This window comes from Oncorhynchus tshawytscha, linkage group LG07, assembly GCF_018296145.1.
Source record: "Oncorhynchus tshawytscha isolate Ot180627B linkage group LG07, Otsh_v2.0, whole genome shotgun sequence".
Classification (NCBI taxonomy): domain Eukaryota; kingdom Metazoa; phylum Chordata; class Actinopteri; order Salmoniformes; family Salmonidae; genus Oncorhynchus; species Oncorhynchus tshawytscha.
This window is the reverse complement of record NC_056435.1, coordinates 45,112,069-45,126,917: the sequence shown is the minus strand read 5'-3', so window position 1 is coordinate 45,126,917 and position 14,849 is coordinate 45,112,069. Positions and strand designations below refer to the sequence as shown.

The 14,849-nt window shown below is 43.6% G+C and overlaps 1 protein-coding gene across 4 annotated transcripts in view; it reads left to right on the top strand.

Annotated features, from left to right (window-relative positions):
- The window catches only part of LOC112254629 (6-phosphofructo-2-kinase/fructose-2,6-bisphosphatase 4-like), a 49,184-nt gene that overhangs the window by 25,537 nt on the left and 8,798 nt on the right, over positions 1-14,849 (top strand). For 3 of the 4 annotated variants that reach the window (XM_042324483.1, XM_042324484.1, XM_042324485.1), the window contains 10 exons: positions 8,014-8,130; positions 8,333-8,429; positions 8,728-8,794; positions 11,881-11,955; positions 12,089-12,145; positions 12,578-12,699; positions 12,867-13,074; positions 13,165-13,311; positions 13,500-13,604; positions 13,687-13,816. In XM_042324483.1, coding sequence (XP_042180417.1) covers positions 8,014-8,130; positions 8,333-8,429; positions 8,728-8,794; positions 11,881-11,955; positions 12,089-12,145; positions 12,578-12,699; positions 12,867-13,074; positions 13,165-13,311; positions 13,500-13,604; positions 13,687-13,816 — 1,125 coding nt within the window. Of the gene's footprint in view, positions 1-3,241; positions 3,550-8,013; positions 8,131-8,332; positions 8,430-8,727; positions 8,795-11,880; positions 11,956-12,088; positions 12,146-12,577; positions 12,700-12,866; positions 13,075-13,164; positions 13,312-13,499; positions 13,605-13,686; positions 13,817-14,849 lie in introns of those variants that run through there. The other variant, XM_042324482.1, reaches the window with a different exon arrangement.

Below are 14,849 nucleotides of genomic sequence, written 5' to 3'. Positions count from 1 at the left end.
TCACAGAAATAAACTCTCTGAAAGGTATTGGAAACTCATTGAATGTTATAAATTGTTCATATGCAACAATATTACCCGTTGTCAAAAACATCAAGAAAAAGGCCATATTCCTCCCATGCCAGCTTTAAAAAAAAATTTTTTTTTAATTTTACCTTTATTTAACCAGGCAAGTCAGTTAAGAACACATTCTTATTTTCAATGACGGCCTGGGAACAGTTGGTTAACTGCCTGTTCAGGGGCAGAACGACAGATTTATACCTTGTCAGCTCGGGGGTTTGAACTCACAACCTTCCGGTTACTAGTCCAACACTCTAACCACTAGGCTACCCTGCCACCCCAGCTGGGGTAGAACAATGACTTATTCCTTACAGATATGTCTGAATTATTCCACAAAATAGCTTTATGTGGGGACAATTTTGCAGGAAACATATTTTCCAGGCCATTAAAGCTTGTTGGTGAAACCTAGCCAATTTAGCAGGTAATCTTTCAGGAATATAATTACATTTCAGTAAAAATGTAAGACCTCCCGACTTATTAAACACATTATTTGGAATGAAATACCATATTGATTCAGTAATGATCAAACATCATTTCAACCAATTGGTTTTCAACTAAATCCAGCACTTCCCCAGCTAGCAATGAGGAATTGGCCCAGAAATGTCCCTCTTCCGGGGGACCGGAACTGATTGAATCGGCCCGGAATCGGGTGTCTGACTAGGCCTGGAATCAAAATGAATGACTGCCCAGAATGGGCCCAAGTACATTGGGCCGTTTCCGTCTACCAGAATTCAGCAAACTTTGCCGGCGTCTTACCAGAAGCCCGATTTAGTCATTTTAAATATACATACAGATTATACCCATCCACAACAAAAAAACATTTAGTCTCGGAGGAAACACCATATACCTGGTGACTGTGTCCGCGTGCATGCGCCTCGCCCGCCACAGGAGTTGCTACAGCACGATGGGACAAGGACATCCTGGCCGGGAAAAACCCTCCCATAACTCTGACGACTCTGGGCCAATTGTGCAACACCTCATGGGTCTCCCGGTCGCGGCCGGCACGAGTCTTGACCCAGCATCTGTAGAAACGCAGTTTGCACTGCAACTCAGTGTCTTAGACCGCTGCCACTCAGGAAGTTCCATTCACAAAGATTTGAATGTATATCAATTGCATTGCACAAAGTATCAAAATACTCAAATACTACACAGGACTCTTAAAGAATTTAATTGAAATGTAATTGTATTTTTTTATCACAGAAACAATGAGGAAAATATGGATGAATAAATAAATAAATAATGAAATGTTAATTATATAAAGCAGCCTGTGTAGTCATCTGCCAAAATGTAGCCCCAATTGGTCCGAGCCCCAAGTAATACATTTGGGCCAGATAATTTACATGGGAAATTGCCCCGAGCTCAATCTCTGCATCCTAGCCATAAGTAATACTGCTGAAGGCGGCCTAGACTCGGGGCCACATGACGTTGGCCGAGTGCCACTACTCTCAGACAGAATCGGCCCAGATCCACTGTGCTAGCTGGGTCCAGATCTCCTTTATTAGAGAGAACTGACTTTTTTTGTTTGTGAGACTTATTTTTCCAGATGAAGTCAAGAAAGGTCTTGTTGATCTCTTTACAGGTAGAGGGATTTACACATAACGATAATGAAGGGGTACACAAAGCGAGCGTGACTATTGCCAGCAAGCAAACGCCTCACGTTATCGAAACCCTGACCAGTGTTTGATTAACAATCAACACAAGTCGAAAATGATAATGCAAATTAGGAAACTAAATAGCTAAATTAAGCATTTGAATTTTGACAGTCTTAAACTACACAGAGTATAGAAAAGCATTGCCAATTGAGAATTTGTTTTATTTTTGGGTTGTCACAATTCATGCTACCCACAACAAGGAAATGAAATGACAAACATGAGAAATGATTTGTCATTTAAGCGTTTACATTTTTTTTATGTGTCAGTGTTGTACTGGATAGTACCATGGAAATAATCTCAAACGCACTTGCTATTTATTTGTCTAATTAGCAGACAAGCATACTAAATCATGAAAATTATAATGCAATATCTTTTCTGCCTTTCAGTTTGAATTTTGTCACATAAAAATGCATACCTATTTAGGAAAATAAAATTCAAACATGATATTGATTGATCATTTGCATCTCCAATTGGGTTTCGGCAGCTAAGCACTTCCATATAGTAAATGTTCCTGGGTGGCTCTGGGGGAATAAGTGGGTAGACAGCCCCACCTAGTGTTTTTAGGAAGTACAGTTCGTCGCAAAAGAATGACACAAAGGGGCGCTGTGATTCCTCTGCTCTGAAAGCGAGTCCCCAACTTTGGGAACTGTATGCTATATTCCATCACCCTTCCTTCTGTAGAACTTTGTGTCGATTTGGCCAATAAAACAACAACACTGTTTAAAAGCTGTTTTTATTATATTGCTACAATTCAAATCATAGACCGACTGTTATATAGTTGCATAATAAACGTGTTTTAATGAACTTTATCCACCATCTGTGGCCAACCAGGGTGATTATGAGTTTCCCTACTCACTAATTGTCATTGAAACATAGTTGATTAAAAGCTGACCGAATGCTGTAAATAACCAGTGAATCTACAGTATGCTATGCATTATGTGTTGTGTTGTCCCATGTGCGTTGCATGTGAACAGCAGAAGACTTGTTTTTTTTTTAACTCGTGTGAGTTAACGTGTAGTAGCTACATTGTTATATAGGGAACAAAGCATTAAGAAGCATGTCAAAACAAACGTGCTGTATATATTTGCTCAAAACTCGAAGTATTTGGTGCATTTATAGTCTTCCTATATAAGATTACTTTTTGATATTAATGTATATAATTTAAGCCGAGGCCTGTAGGCTAAACCAGACATTGGCATTCCCTTTTCAAGTGAGCATTGGACAAGAAAATAATACACACACATATACCCACTTAGATGTTCTGTTAATTAAAGATCATTTTCATAGAAATGTTAATAAACAGAAAATAAATTACAGCGTTTTGTTTATCTTTATTGAATGGTCATAAACGTAGCTAACTAGCCTGGTCCCAGATCTATTTGTGCTCTTGCCTATTCCATTGCTGTCCTTGTTATGAAAAACATGTTTGGCATGATCGCACAAACAGACTGGCACCGGGCTATAAATGACAACTCTTGAAATCTGATCATCTAAAGGTGTAGTCAGTGCTGCTTGCACGAAGCACCGTGGTGTCCGGAATTTATGAATATTTCACACCATTCGATGCGCTCAGCGTAGAGACATTACGGTAATAATATACGTCTGATGTTCGTCAGCCGATATGACATCCATCCCCTCGCAGCTCTGTTGCGCAGACCAGCCCGCATCACGTACCACTTCTGTCGCTTAGAAACGGGGCATGGTGCAGCAACCAAAATGACTTCCAACGAAGATGTCATGATGGCAACATCACCCCGCGAGCTTACTCAGAACCCGCTGAAGAAAATATGGATGCCATGTAAAAACGGGCTGCCTGAAAAGCACATTTCTCAGAGAAGGGGTAAGTTGCCTTGGCAGGCTTGTGCCAACAGCGCACAATGGGCGCAACGGAGGCGTACAGCAGATACACATGATTTTAAGACATTTTAATATTTTGTTGGCCTAACGTTACCTCATGGAACTTAGATATTCATATTTTTTTTACACACTGCGGCGTTGCGCAACCTGACCAGGTTCTGTGCGCTCAACACTTTCTCCAAGGGTGCAACGTTGCAGCATTTCGTCTCTAATGATTACACTTTTAAAGATGTTTTTCTTGGTGTTACAATTGTCAAACGTTGTTGCAATTGCACATGGCCTACTACGGTATCGAACTGGTAAGGAAGCTCGGTGTTGAATTTGACTAGGAAGATGACAAGCATGACAATGCGCCCATTTGCCCGTCACCGCACAACCCAACCATGTCCATGTACAATACAACAAGGTTATTTTATTGTTTAACTATGGATTGTTAAACATAATTTGAGCTACTGTTCACAGTGAAGGCGACATGGAACTGACATAGCACAGGAGCGCCTGATTATGTATCATTATTTGTTTGTTTGGACCCCCACCTGTCCATGGCCCAGCAGCATTTAGAAGGGACTGGTAAACTATCAATATACGCTGCTGTTATTGTTGCGCCGCAAAATAACAGCCAGACGAACTACTAAAGTCTAACATACAGATTCACTCCTGTGCCAACCGTGATTGGCCCAGCGGATTTTATGAAGAAAATGTCCTTAGAGGGCATAATTTATGGGGATGATTACGCTGCAGACTTGGTTTGTCTCCCTCGCTGTGGAATTCTGATTACTTTTCGCTGAGTCAACTAAGTGTTCAATCAATAGTGCTTGGGATCTGTAGTCTTTTAGGGTTGATTTATTCCCTGTTCTTATTATAGGTTAGTGGTCCTCACCCTTAAAAAAAACTACACTGTCTCCCACTGAACTATTCCAGATGCTTCCTTGTGCTGAGCTCGAGACTCTTCCTCTTTCAGGTGCAGACACTGCAGATTTCAGAGGTGATTTTCTCCCCCATTGGCTTGTATATTTGGCACAGTAATGAGAAAGGAGAACAAAGAACCATGCCAGGCTTTGTGTGATTTCACTAATCCAGCCCCCCAATCCTAGCCAGCCAATAGGGCCACTGGAGGGGCTTACAATGGTTAAGGAGGAGGGATAGCCAGTTAGCAGCCAGATTTTATAGTACAGTAGACTACTTCTCCCTCTGTTTTGAAGGGGGCCACATAATTACTTTTATCAAACTAGGTTAGTAGTGGAGCAGTTGGTCAGTGTTTTATGCTGTGTCACTCTATTTGAACTTTGGTTGACTGTTTCACTTAAGCCTAACCAGTTGACCACTGAAACTTGGTTATTCTGAGATCACCAGATAGAATGCCTGTGTGCAGTCTGGATCACACTGAGGAGCATCAAGTCTTTTTGCTATTTACCCTAGTTTAAAGGTGCAATATGCAGAAGTCGCTCTGCAATTTCCTGGTTGCTAAAATTCTAATGGTTCACCTCATTTCAATTTATGTGACAAAACAAGCAAGAGAATCATTGTATCTAAACTGGTGTGAAATGTATTTTCATTAACCAAAAATATTGTACTTTCAGCTTTTTGAATCTGGTGTAAATAAAAAAAATGAAAGTAAAAGACACTAACTAAACTTAAGAATGGAGAAATAGCACATATTGAACATATCTACCTCTTCTTAGAGTTGCTTTCAATGAGAATGACAGCTCTATAACTCCCATTTCTATGTGAATTTGGTCAGGTTGCCCAAAAGGTACATATTGCAGCTTTAATTACATCTGTGTGTGTGTGTGTGTGTGTGTGTGTGTGTGTGTGTGTGTGTGTGTGTGTGTGTGTGTGTCACAGCTTCACCAGCTCTTCCAAAGACATTGTCTGCTTGACTTGCTCTTAGATATGTGAGCAATTTTCCTAGAGTCCCTCTGTCAACAACACAAAAGGCTTAATCATGCCTACTGCTCCTCTCTGCTCTACTTTCTCCTCTTTCCTCATTTGGCCAATTCGTTCTTCTTTCCACCTGCTTCTCCAGACTCTGGTATCTAACAGGTCATGGCTGTTATGGAGTGGCTGATCTCAAGTCAGTCCTTAAGTGTTTGGCAGTGTTCATGACACAGCATCTCTAATGTTTTTGGGGATTTTCACAACATGTAATCCATAGAAGGGTCCTTTTTTTGGTGGTGGTGGGGGGAGGGGGACATTTGTATCTTAAAGGGATACGTCGAGATTTTGGATACTTCAAGACTTTATCTACTTCCCCATAGTCAGATGATGAAAGGTAGTTTCGCAAGTCAATGCTAACTAGCTTTAGCGCAATGACTGGAAGTCTATGGGTATCTGCTAAATGACCAAATCCCAAAGTATCCTTTTAAAGCATATAAATTTGATATTGAAATATATAAAATAAGTCTAGATTTGGCAAATTGTTCAATATATTGTTGAACATAATATATTCTACGGGCATATCAAAGTTCCAGAGTGGGATCTCTGCTAGTTTTAAAGAGATGCTGAACATGCCAATTGGCACATGTTTTTCCGTTAGAAAAATGAAATGCGTTTCCTGACTGATTCCGCATTTAGGTTAATGATGTTTGTCTCCCATGCTTTAAGATACAAATGTAAAATATATGTCAATAATATTTCCTCCAAAGGACCCTTCTATGGATGAAATTTTGTGGAAATCCCCCCAAAATCATGCTAAACTCAAAAAAAGAAATGTCCCTTTTTCAGCACCCTGTCTTTCAAAGGTCATTTGTAAAAATCTCTAAATAACTTCACAGATCTTCATTGTAAATGGTTTAAACACTGTTTCCCATGCTTGTTCAATAAACAATTAATGAACATGCACCTGTGTAACGGTTGTTAAGACACAAACAGCTTACAGACGGTAGGCAATTAAGGTCACAGTTATGAAAACTTAGGACACTAAAGAGGCCTTTCTACTGACTCTGAAAAACACCAACAGAAAGATGCCCAGGGTTCCTGCTCATCTGCGTGAACGTGCTGTAGGAATGCTGCAAGGAGGCATGAGGACTGCAGATGTGGCCAGGGCAATAGATTGCAATGTCCGTACTGTGAGACGTCTAAGACAGCGCTACAGGGAGACAGGATGGACAGCTGATCATCCTCGCAGTGGCAGACCATGTGTAACAACACCTGCACAGGATCGGTATATCCGAACATCACACCTGCGGGACAGGTACAGGATGGCAACAACAACTGCCCGAGTTACACCAGGAACGCACAATTCCTCCATCAGTGCTCAGACTGTCCACAATAGGCTGAGAGAGGCTGGACTGAGGGCTTTGTAGGCCTGTTTAAGGCAGGTCCTCACCAGACATCACCGGCAACAACATTGCCTATGGGCACAAATCCACCATCGCTGGACCAGACAGGAAAAGTGCTCTTCACTGACGAATCACGGTTTTGTCTCACCAGTGGTGGTCGGATTCGCGTTTATCGTCAAAGGAATGAGCGTTACACCGAGGCCTGTATTCTGGAGCAGGATCGATTTGGAGGTGGAGGGTCCGTCATGGTCTGGGGCGGTGTGTCACAGCATCATCGTACTGAGCTGTTTGTCATTGCAGGCAATCTCAACGCTGTGCGTTACGGGGAAGACATCCTCCCTCATGTGGAACCCTTCCAGCAGGCTCATCCTGACATGACCCTCCAGCATGACAATGCCACCAGCCGTACTGCTCGTTTCGTGTGTGATTTTCTGCAAGACAGGAATGTCCTCCTTCTGCCATGGCCAGCGAACAGCCCGGATCTCAATCCCATTGAGCACGTCTGGGACCTGTTGGATCAGAGGGTGAGGGCTATGGCCATTCCCCCCCCAGAAATGTCTGGGAACTTGCAGGTGCCTTGGTGGAAGAGTGAGGTAACATCTCACAGCAAGAACTGGCAAATCTGGTGCAGTCCATGAGGAGACGCAGTGGGTGACTTAATGCAGCAGGTGGCCCCACCAGATACTGACACTTACTTTTGATTTTGCCCCCTTTTTGTTCAGGGACACATTATTCAATTTCTGTTAGTCACATGTCTGTGGAACTTGTTCAGTTATGTTTCTGTTGTTGAATCTTATTATGTTCATACAAATATTTACACGTTAATGTTGCTGAAAATTAACGCAGTTGACAGTGAGAGGACGTTTCTTTTTTTGCTGAGTTTGTTTTTGTTTCATCAACAAATCACCTAGTGTATACAAGTAGCTGTTTGCATCTGCTTAACCTTTTCTGAAATGATACAACAAAACTACTCCATCCAGTCTACACCTTTTATTAAGGCCTGAGTTGTTGATTAGATTCTGCATTAATGGATCACGGTCCCATTTGATTCAACGACAGACTGTACCATCCACTGACATTCACTGTGTGTGTACAATAGTCATTCAACTTTTGTCTCTCGTCCTATTTTTCCCCCTATTTTTCTGTATCTCCTCTCTCTCTCTCAGTATGTATGACCAACTGTCCCACCCTTATTGTGACAGTTGGCCTCCCAGCCAGAGGTAAGACCTACATCTCCAAGAAGCTGACCCGCTATCTCAACTGGATTGGTGTGCCAACCAAAGGTACCAGCTCAAGCTCTCTCATTAGCTGTCTCTTTTGAGGTCTCACTCACTCACTCACTCACTCACTCACTCACTCACTCACTCACTCACTCACTCACTCACTCACTCACTCACTCACTCACTCACTCACTCACACACACACACACACACACACACACACACAGGAAATAGGGTTGACTGATAGTATGTCTGTGTTGTTTAGAGTTCAACGTGGGTCAGTACAGGAGAGAGTGTGTGAAGATCTACAAGTCCTTTGAGTTTTTCCGTCCAGACAATGAAGAGGGGCTGAAGATCAGGAGGTGAGGCTGGATGAGGGGTTTTGGGATGAGCTGAACAGGTCACGTTAGGCCTAAACCCACCACTCTATTCACTTATATCTCATTACAGACCAAAGTTGCAGGGAATGTACTCTTTATTGGTCTTTTTAATAGGCAGAGCCCGTTGAAAGAACAAAGTTGTATTTACATTCATATCTACATTTTGACCAGTTGCTTTATATTAGTGAAGTTTGAATTCAGTTCATTCTCGTAGATCTTTACCTACAGTGTCACTTTCTGGTCATCTTTTTGATTCTGTTGTGTATGTGTCCACCCATAGGCAGTGTGCACTGACAGCGCTGAATGATGTGCGCCAGTACCTGAGTGTGGAGGCGGGCCAGGTGGCAGTAAGTAGAGTAGATCCTAGTATGACTACCAGTCTGTTTAGCTATCATTTCACTTCTTGACACGCCTTGTCCTGATAAACATAAGACACAGAGTACTTGGAGTGGAATGTTAGATAAACAGACTGGACCCAGGTTAGATCCACAGTGACTTAAGTGTGGCTCATGATCAGTTTGTGAATGATGTTGATGAAAGGGGGAAAAGGGTGCACAGTAAATGTAATTCAAATCACATTTTATTTGTCACATGCTCCGAATACAACCGGTGTAGACCTTACCGTGAAATGCTTATTTACAAGCCCTTAACCAACAATGCAGTTCAAGAAAGATTGCGATTGTGTCATCTGTTGAGACGGTATGCGATTTGGAGTGGGTCTAAGGTTTCCGGGATGATGGTGTTGTGAGCCATGACCAGCCTTTCAAAGTATTTCATGGCTACCGACGTGAGTGCTACGGGTTAGTAATCATTTAGGCAGGTTACTTTCACTTCCTCTAGCACAGGGACTATCGTGGTCTGCTTGAAACATGTAGGTACAGTTGAAGTAGGAAGTTTACATACACCTTAGCCAAATACATTTAAACTCAGTTTTTCACAATTCCTGACATTTAGTCAGAGTAAAAATTCCCTGTCTTAGGCCAGTTAAGATTACCACTTTATTTTAAGAAGGTGAAATGTCAGAATAATAGCAGAGAGAATAATTTATTTAAGCTTTTATTTCTTTCATCACATTCCCAGTGGGTCAGAAGTTTACATACACTTAATTAGTATTTGATAGCATTGCCTTTAAATTGATTAACTTGGGTCAAACGTTTCGGATAGCCTTCCACAAGCTTCCCACAATAAGTTGGGTGAATTTTTGGCCCATTCCTCCTGACAGTCAGGTTTGCAGGCCTCCTTGCTCGCACACGCCTTTTCAGTTCTGCCCACAAATGTTCTATGGGATTGAGGCCAGGGCTTTGTGATGGCCACCCTAATACCTTGACTTTGTTGTCCTTAAGCCATTTTGCCACAACTTTGGAAGTATGCTTGGGGTCATTGTCCATTTGGAAGATCCATTTGCGACCAAGCTTTAACTTCCTGACTGATGTCTTGAGATGTTGCTTCAATATATCCACCTAATTGTCCTACCTCATGATGCCATCTATTTTGTGAAGTGCACCAGTCCCTCCTGCAGCAAAGCACCCCCACAACATGATGCTGCCAACCCCGTGCTTCACGGTTGGGATGTTGTTCTTCGGCTTGCAAGCCTCCCCCTTTTTCCTCCAAACATATCGATGGTCATTATGGCCAAACAGTTCTATTTTTGTTTCATCAGACCAGAGGACATTTCTCCAAAAAGTACAATATTTGTCCCCATGTGCAGTTGCAAACCATAGTCTGGCTTTTTTTATGGCGGTTTTGGAGCAGTGGCTTCTTTCTTTTATGTCGATATAGGACTTGTTTTACTGTGGATATAGATACTTTTGTACCTGTTTCCTCCAGCATCTTCACAAGGTCCTTTGCTGTTCTGGGATTGATTTGCACTTTTCTCACCAAAGTGTTCTGTCTCCTAGAGATGAACATACGTGTCCTTCCTGAGCTGTATGATGGCTGCGTGGCCTTATACTTATACTTATACTTATACTTGCGTACTATTGTTTGTACAGATGAACGTGGTACCTTCAGGTGTTTGGAAATTGCTCCCAATGATGAACCAGACTTGTGGAGGTCTACAATGTTTGTTTTTTCTGAGGTCTTGGCGATTACTTTTGATGGCGATTACTTTTGATTTTCCCATGATGTCAAGCAAAGAGGCACTGAGTTTGAAGGTAGGCCTTGAAATGCATCCACAGGTACACCTCCAATTGACCCAATGATGAAAATTAGCCTATCAGAAGCTTCTAAAGCCATGACATCATTTTTTGGAATTTTCATGCTGTTTAAAGGCACAGTCAACTTAGTGTCTGTAAACTTCTGACCCACTGGAATTGTGATACAGTGAAATAATCTGTCTGTAAACAATTTTTGTTACAATTACTTGTGTCATGCACAAAGAAGATGTCCTAACCAACTTGCCAAAACTATAGTTTGTTAACAAGAAATTTGTGGAGTGGTTGAAAAACGAGTTTTAATGACTCCAACCTAAGTGTATGTAAACTTCCAACTTCAACTGTATTACAGACTCGGCCACGGAAAGTTTGAAAATGTCAGTGAAGACACTTGTCAGTTGGTCCGCCCGCGCATGCTTTAAGTACATGTCCTGGTAATCCGTCTGGCCCCGTGGCTTTGTGAATGTTGACATGTTTTAAAGGTCTTGCTACCGAGAGCGTGATCACACAGATGTCCGGAACGGCTGGTACTCTCTTGCATGCTTCAGTGTTGCTTGCCTTGAAGCGAGCATGAAAGGCATTTAGCTCGTCTGGTAGGCTTGCGTCACTGGGCAGCTCGCGGCTGGGTTTCCCTTTGTGGTCTGTAGTAGTTTAAGCTCTGCCACATTTGATGAAAGTCGGAGCCGGTGTAGTAAGATTCAATCTTAGTCCTGTATTGACGCTTTGCCTGTTTGATGGTTCGTGATGGTTCGAGGGCGTAGCGGGATTTCTTATAAGCGTCCGGATTAGTGTCCCGCTCCTTGAAAGCGGCAGTTCTAGCCTTTAGCTCGGTGCAGATGTTCCCTGTAATCCATGGCTTATGTTTGGGATATGTACTTATGGTCGGGATATGTACTTATGGTCACTGTGGGGAAGAATTCATTGAGGCACTTATTGATGAAGCCGTCGACTGAGGTGGTATACTCCTAGATGCCATTGGACGAATCCAGGAACATATTCCGGTCTGTGCTAGCAAAACAGTCCTGTAGCATCCGCTTCATCTGACCACTTCCATATTGAGTGAGTGACTGGTACGGCCTCCTTTAATTCATGTAGGCTACTTTGCAATAAATAATCTTGTGTACCCTTTTCCCACTATTGATCTTCAGTCTACAGTACTTGTTTGAGTTTGCACCGTAACTCATATACATGTTCATGGTTTGCTTGGTGCTCCCAGGACTCTTAACCTGAATGTAATGAGGATGTTGTGACTGACTGGAGTTTGGCCTTGATTGCCTCAGGTGTTTGATGCCACGAACACCACACGGCAGAGGAGAGGGACCATCACCAGGTTTGCAGAACAGAACGGCTTTAAGGTATGAAACCCCAGAGTCAGACATTAGTATCTGTAGTTATTGTCTGTTTGTGGGATTCACTACTTTTCTTATAGTGTACAGTATACTTCACTGTAGTGTATTTTATACTGAATCTTCATTTTCATCCTCCCAGGTGTTCTTTGTGGAGTCTGTGTGTGAAGACCCTGATGTCATTGCGGAGAACATAGTGGTGTGTGATATCTCTGCTATCTTTTCACATTGTATGTAGGCCACTAGTTATGTAAAAGATCAGACATGATTGCGCAGGAAATTCAAGACTTCTGCTTTGATATTTTATATTCCTTTAAGACAGGCCTCCTGATTTTAATAATTTCTACCATCTTTATGTTGACATGCCATGGCTAACTTTCAGAAATGAAGCGAGATAGCTGTTTTTCAGTTCTGACTAGAGGGAGTACAGCTACGACCGGAAGTTACTTTTCCAAAGCTGGTTAGAAGAATTTACGCAGCAGGTTAGGATAATTAACGTGGCAGGTTGGGAGACTTGGGTTAAGGTTAGGAAAAGGGTTAGATTAGCTAAAATGCTCTCCTAGCATGCTCTTTCTCTATTACTCTTGACTCATTTCCTCTTCCTGTTTTTATTTCCTGTCTGTCTGTGCAGCAAGTGAAGCTGGGTAGTCCTGACTACATAGACTGTAATACAGAAGAGGTCGTTGAGGATTTCATGAAGAGGATCAAGTGCTATGAGAACTCTTACCAGCCACTGGATGAGGTTCTAGACAGGTGAGTCAGTACACACACATACACTAGTGGTTTCAGAATACTCTCTAACAATATATTGGACAGGTGAGAATACACACACATAGAATACACATGGACAAGCTCCGCAGTCATTTAACAGCCTCACACTGCTAATAAATCTGATAGTCACCCATACTCCACCCCCCCAGGGATCTGTCCTACATCAAGATAATGGATGTGGGCCGGAGGTACCTGGTGAACCAGGTCCAGGACCACATCCAGAGCCGGATCGTCTACTACCTGATGAACATCCACATCACACCACGCTCCATCTACCTGTGTCGCCATGGAGAGAGTGACCACAACGTCAAGGGACGCATCGGAGGAGACTCTGGCCTGTCTGGCAGGGGCAAGGAGGTGTTTGTTTGTATGTGTCTGTCCATCTATTCGTAATAGAAATATATACTGCATGTAACGTCATTATTTTTCTCCCTGCCTGTTGGTCAGTTTGCAAAGTGTCTGGAGAAGTTCATCCAAGAGCAGAACATTAAGGATCTGAAGGTGTGGACCAGCCAAATGAAGAGGACCATCCAGACAGCTGAGGCTGTGGCTGTGCCCTACGAGCAGTGGAAGGCTCTCAACGAGATAGATGCTGTATGTGTGTGCAAATGTTTGTTTCTATTTTGGCTATTGGTATTATATTTTGTTTGTATTTATTATTTAATAGATTATAGATCTATCTAAGATTATTCTCTGTGTCAGTCAATGTGATTGACGGTTACCATGTCTCCTAAGTTTACTGTTAAACAGGCTTGTTGTTTTGTTTTCTCTCCCTCTTTCAGGGTGTGTGTGAGGAGATGATGTATGAGGAGATCCAGGGACATTTCCCTCAGGAGTTTGCACTGAGAGACCAGGACAAATACCGCTACCGCTACCCTAAAGGAGAGGTGAGTCCATCACAGCACCAATTCTCTCACTCTCTCTCGCTTTTTGTGCGTGTTAATAACAGGCCTCTGCTTGTTCCCTCAGTCCTATGAGGACCTGGTGCAGCGTCTGGAGCCAGTCATTATGGAGCTGGAAAGGCAGGAGAACGTCCTGGTCATCTGTCACCAGGCTGTCATGCGCTGCCTGCTCGCTTACTTTCTGGATAAGAGTGCAGGTAGCGTATATCTCTTCAAATCAATTTTATTCATAAAGTCCTTTTTACATCAGCAGATGTCACAAAGTGCTTATACAGAAACTAAGCCTAAAACCCCAAACAGCAAGCAATGCAGGTGTAGAAGCACGGCGGCTAGGAAAAACTCCTAGAAAGGCAGGAACCTAGGAAGGAACCAGGCTTGGGGGAGGCAGTCCTCTTCTGGCTGTGCCCAGTGGAGATTATAGGAGTACATGGCCATTAAGGCCAGATTGTTCTTCAAGATGTTCAAATGTTCATAGATAATAATATTCAGTGGTTGTATCAGTTGAGAGGGAGGGTGTTGAGAGCGAGGGTGTTGAGAGCGAGGGTGTTGAGAGCGAGGGTGTTGAGAGCGAGGGTGTTGAGAGCGAGGGTGTTGAGAGCGAGGGTCGAGAGGTAGGGGGTCGAGGGTAGGGGAGGTCGAGAGGTAGGTAGGGGTCGAGGGAGGTAGGGGTCGAGAGGAGGTAGGGGTCGAGAGGGAGGTAGGGGTCGAGAGGGAGGTAGGGGTCGAGAGGGAGGTAGGGGTAGCGAGAGAGGTAGCGAGAGCGAGAGGGTAGCGAGAGCGAGAGAGGTAGCGAGAGCGAGAGAGGTAGCGAGCGAGAGGGTAGCGGAGCGAGAGAGGTAGCGAGAGCGAGGGGTCGAGAGAGGTAGCGAGAGGAGGGGTCGAGCGAGAGAGAGGTAGCGGGGTCGAGGGGTCGAGGGTCGAGAGAGAGGTAGCGAGGGTCGAGCGAGAGAGAGGTAGCGAGGGGTCGAGCGAGAGAGAGGTAGCGAGGGGTCGAGCGAGAGAGAGGTAGCGAGGGTCGAGCGAGAGAGAGGTAGCGAGGGGGTCGAGCGAGAGAGAGGTAGCGAGGGGTCGAGCGAGAGAGAGGGTAGCGAGAGAGGTAGAGAGAGAGAGCGAGGGGTCGAGCGAGAGAGAGGTAGAGAGGGTAGCGAGGGGTCGAGCGAGAGAGGGTGGGGGAGCGAGGGTCGAGCGAGAGAGGTAGCGGGAGCGAGGGGTCGAGCGAGAGAGGTAGCG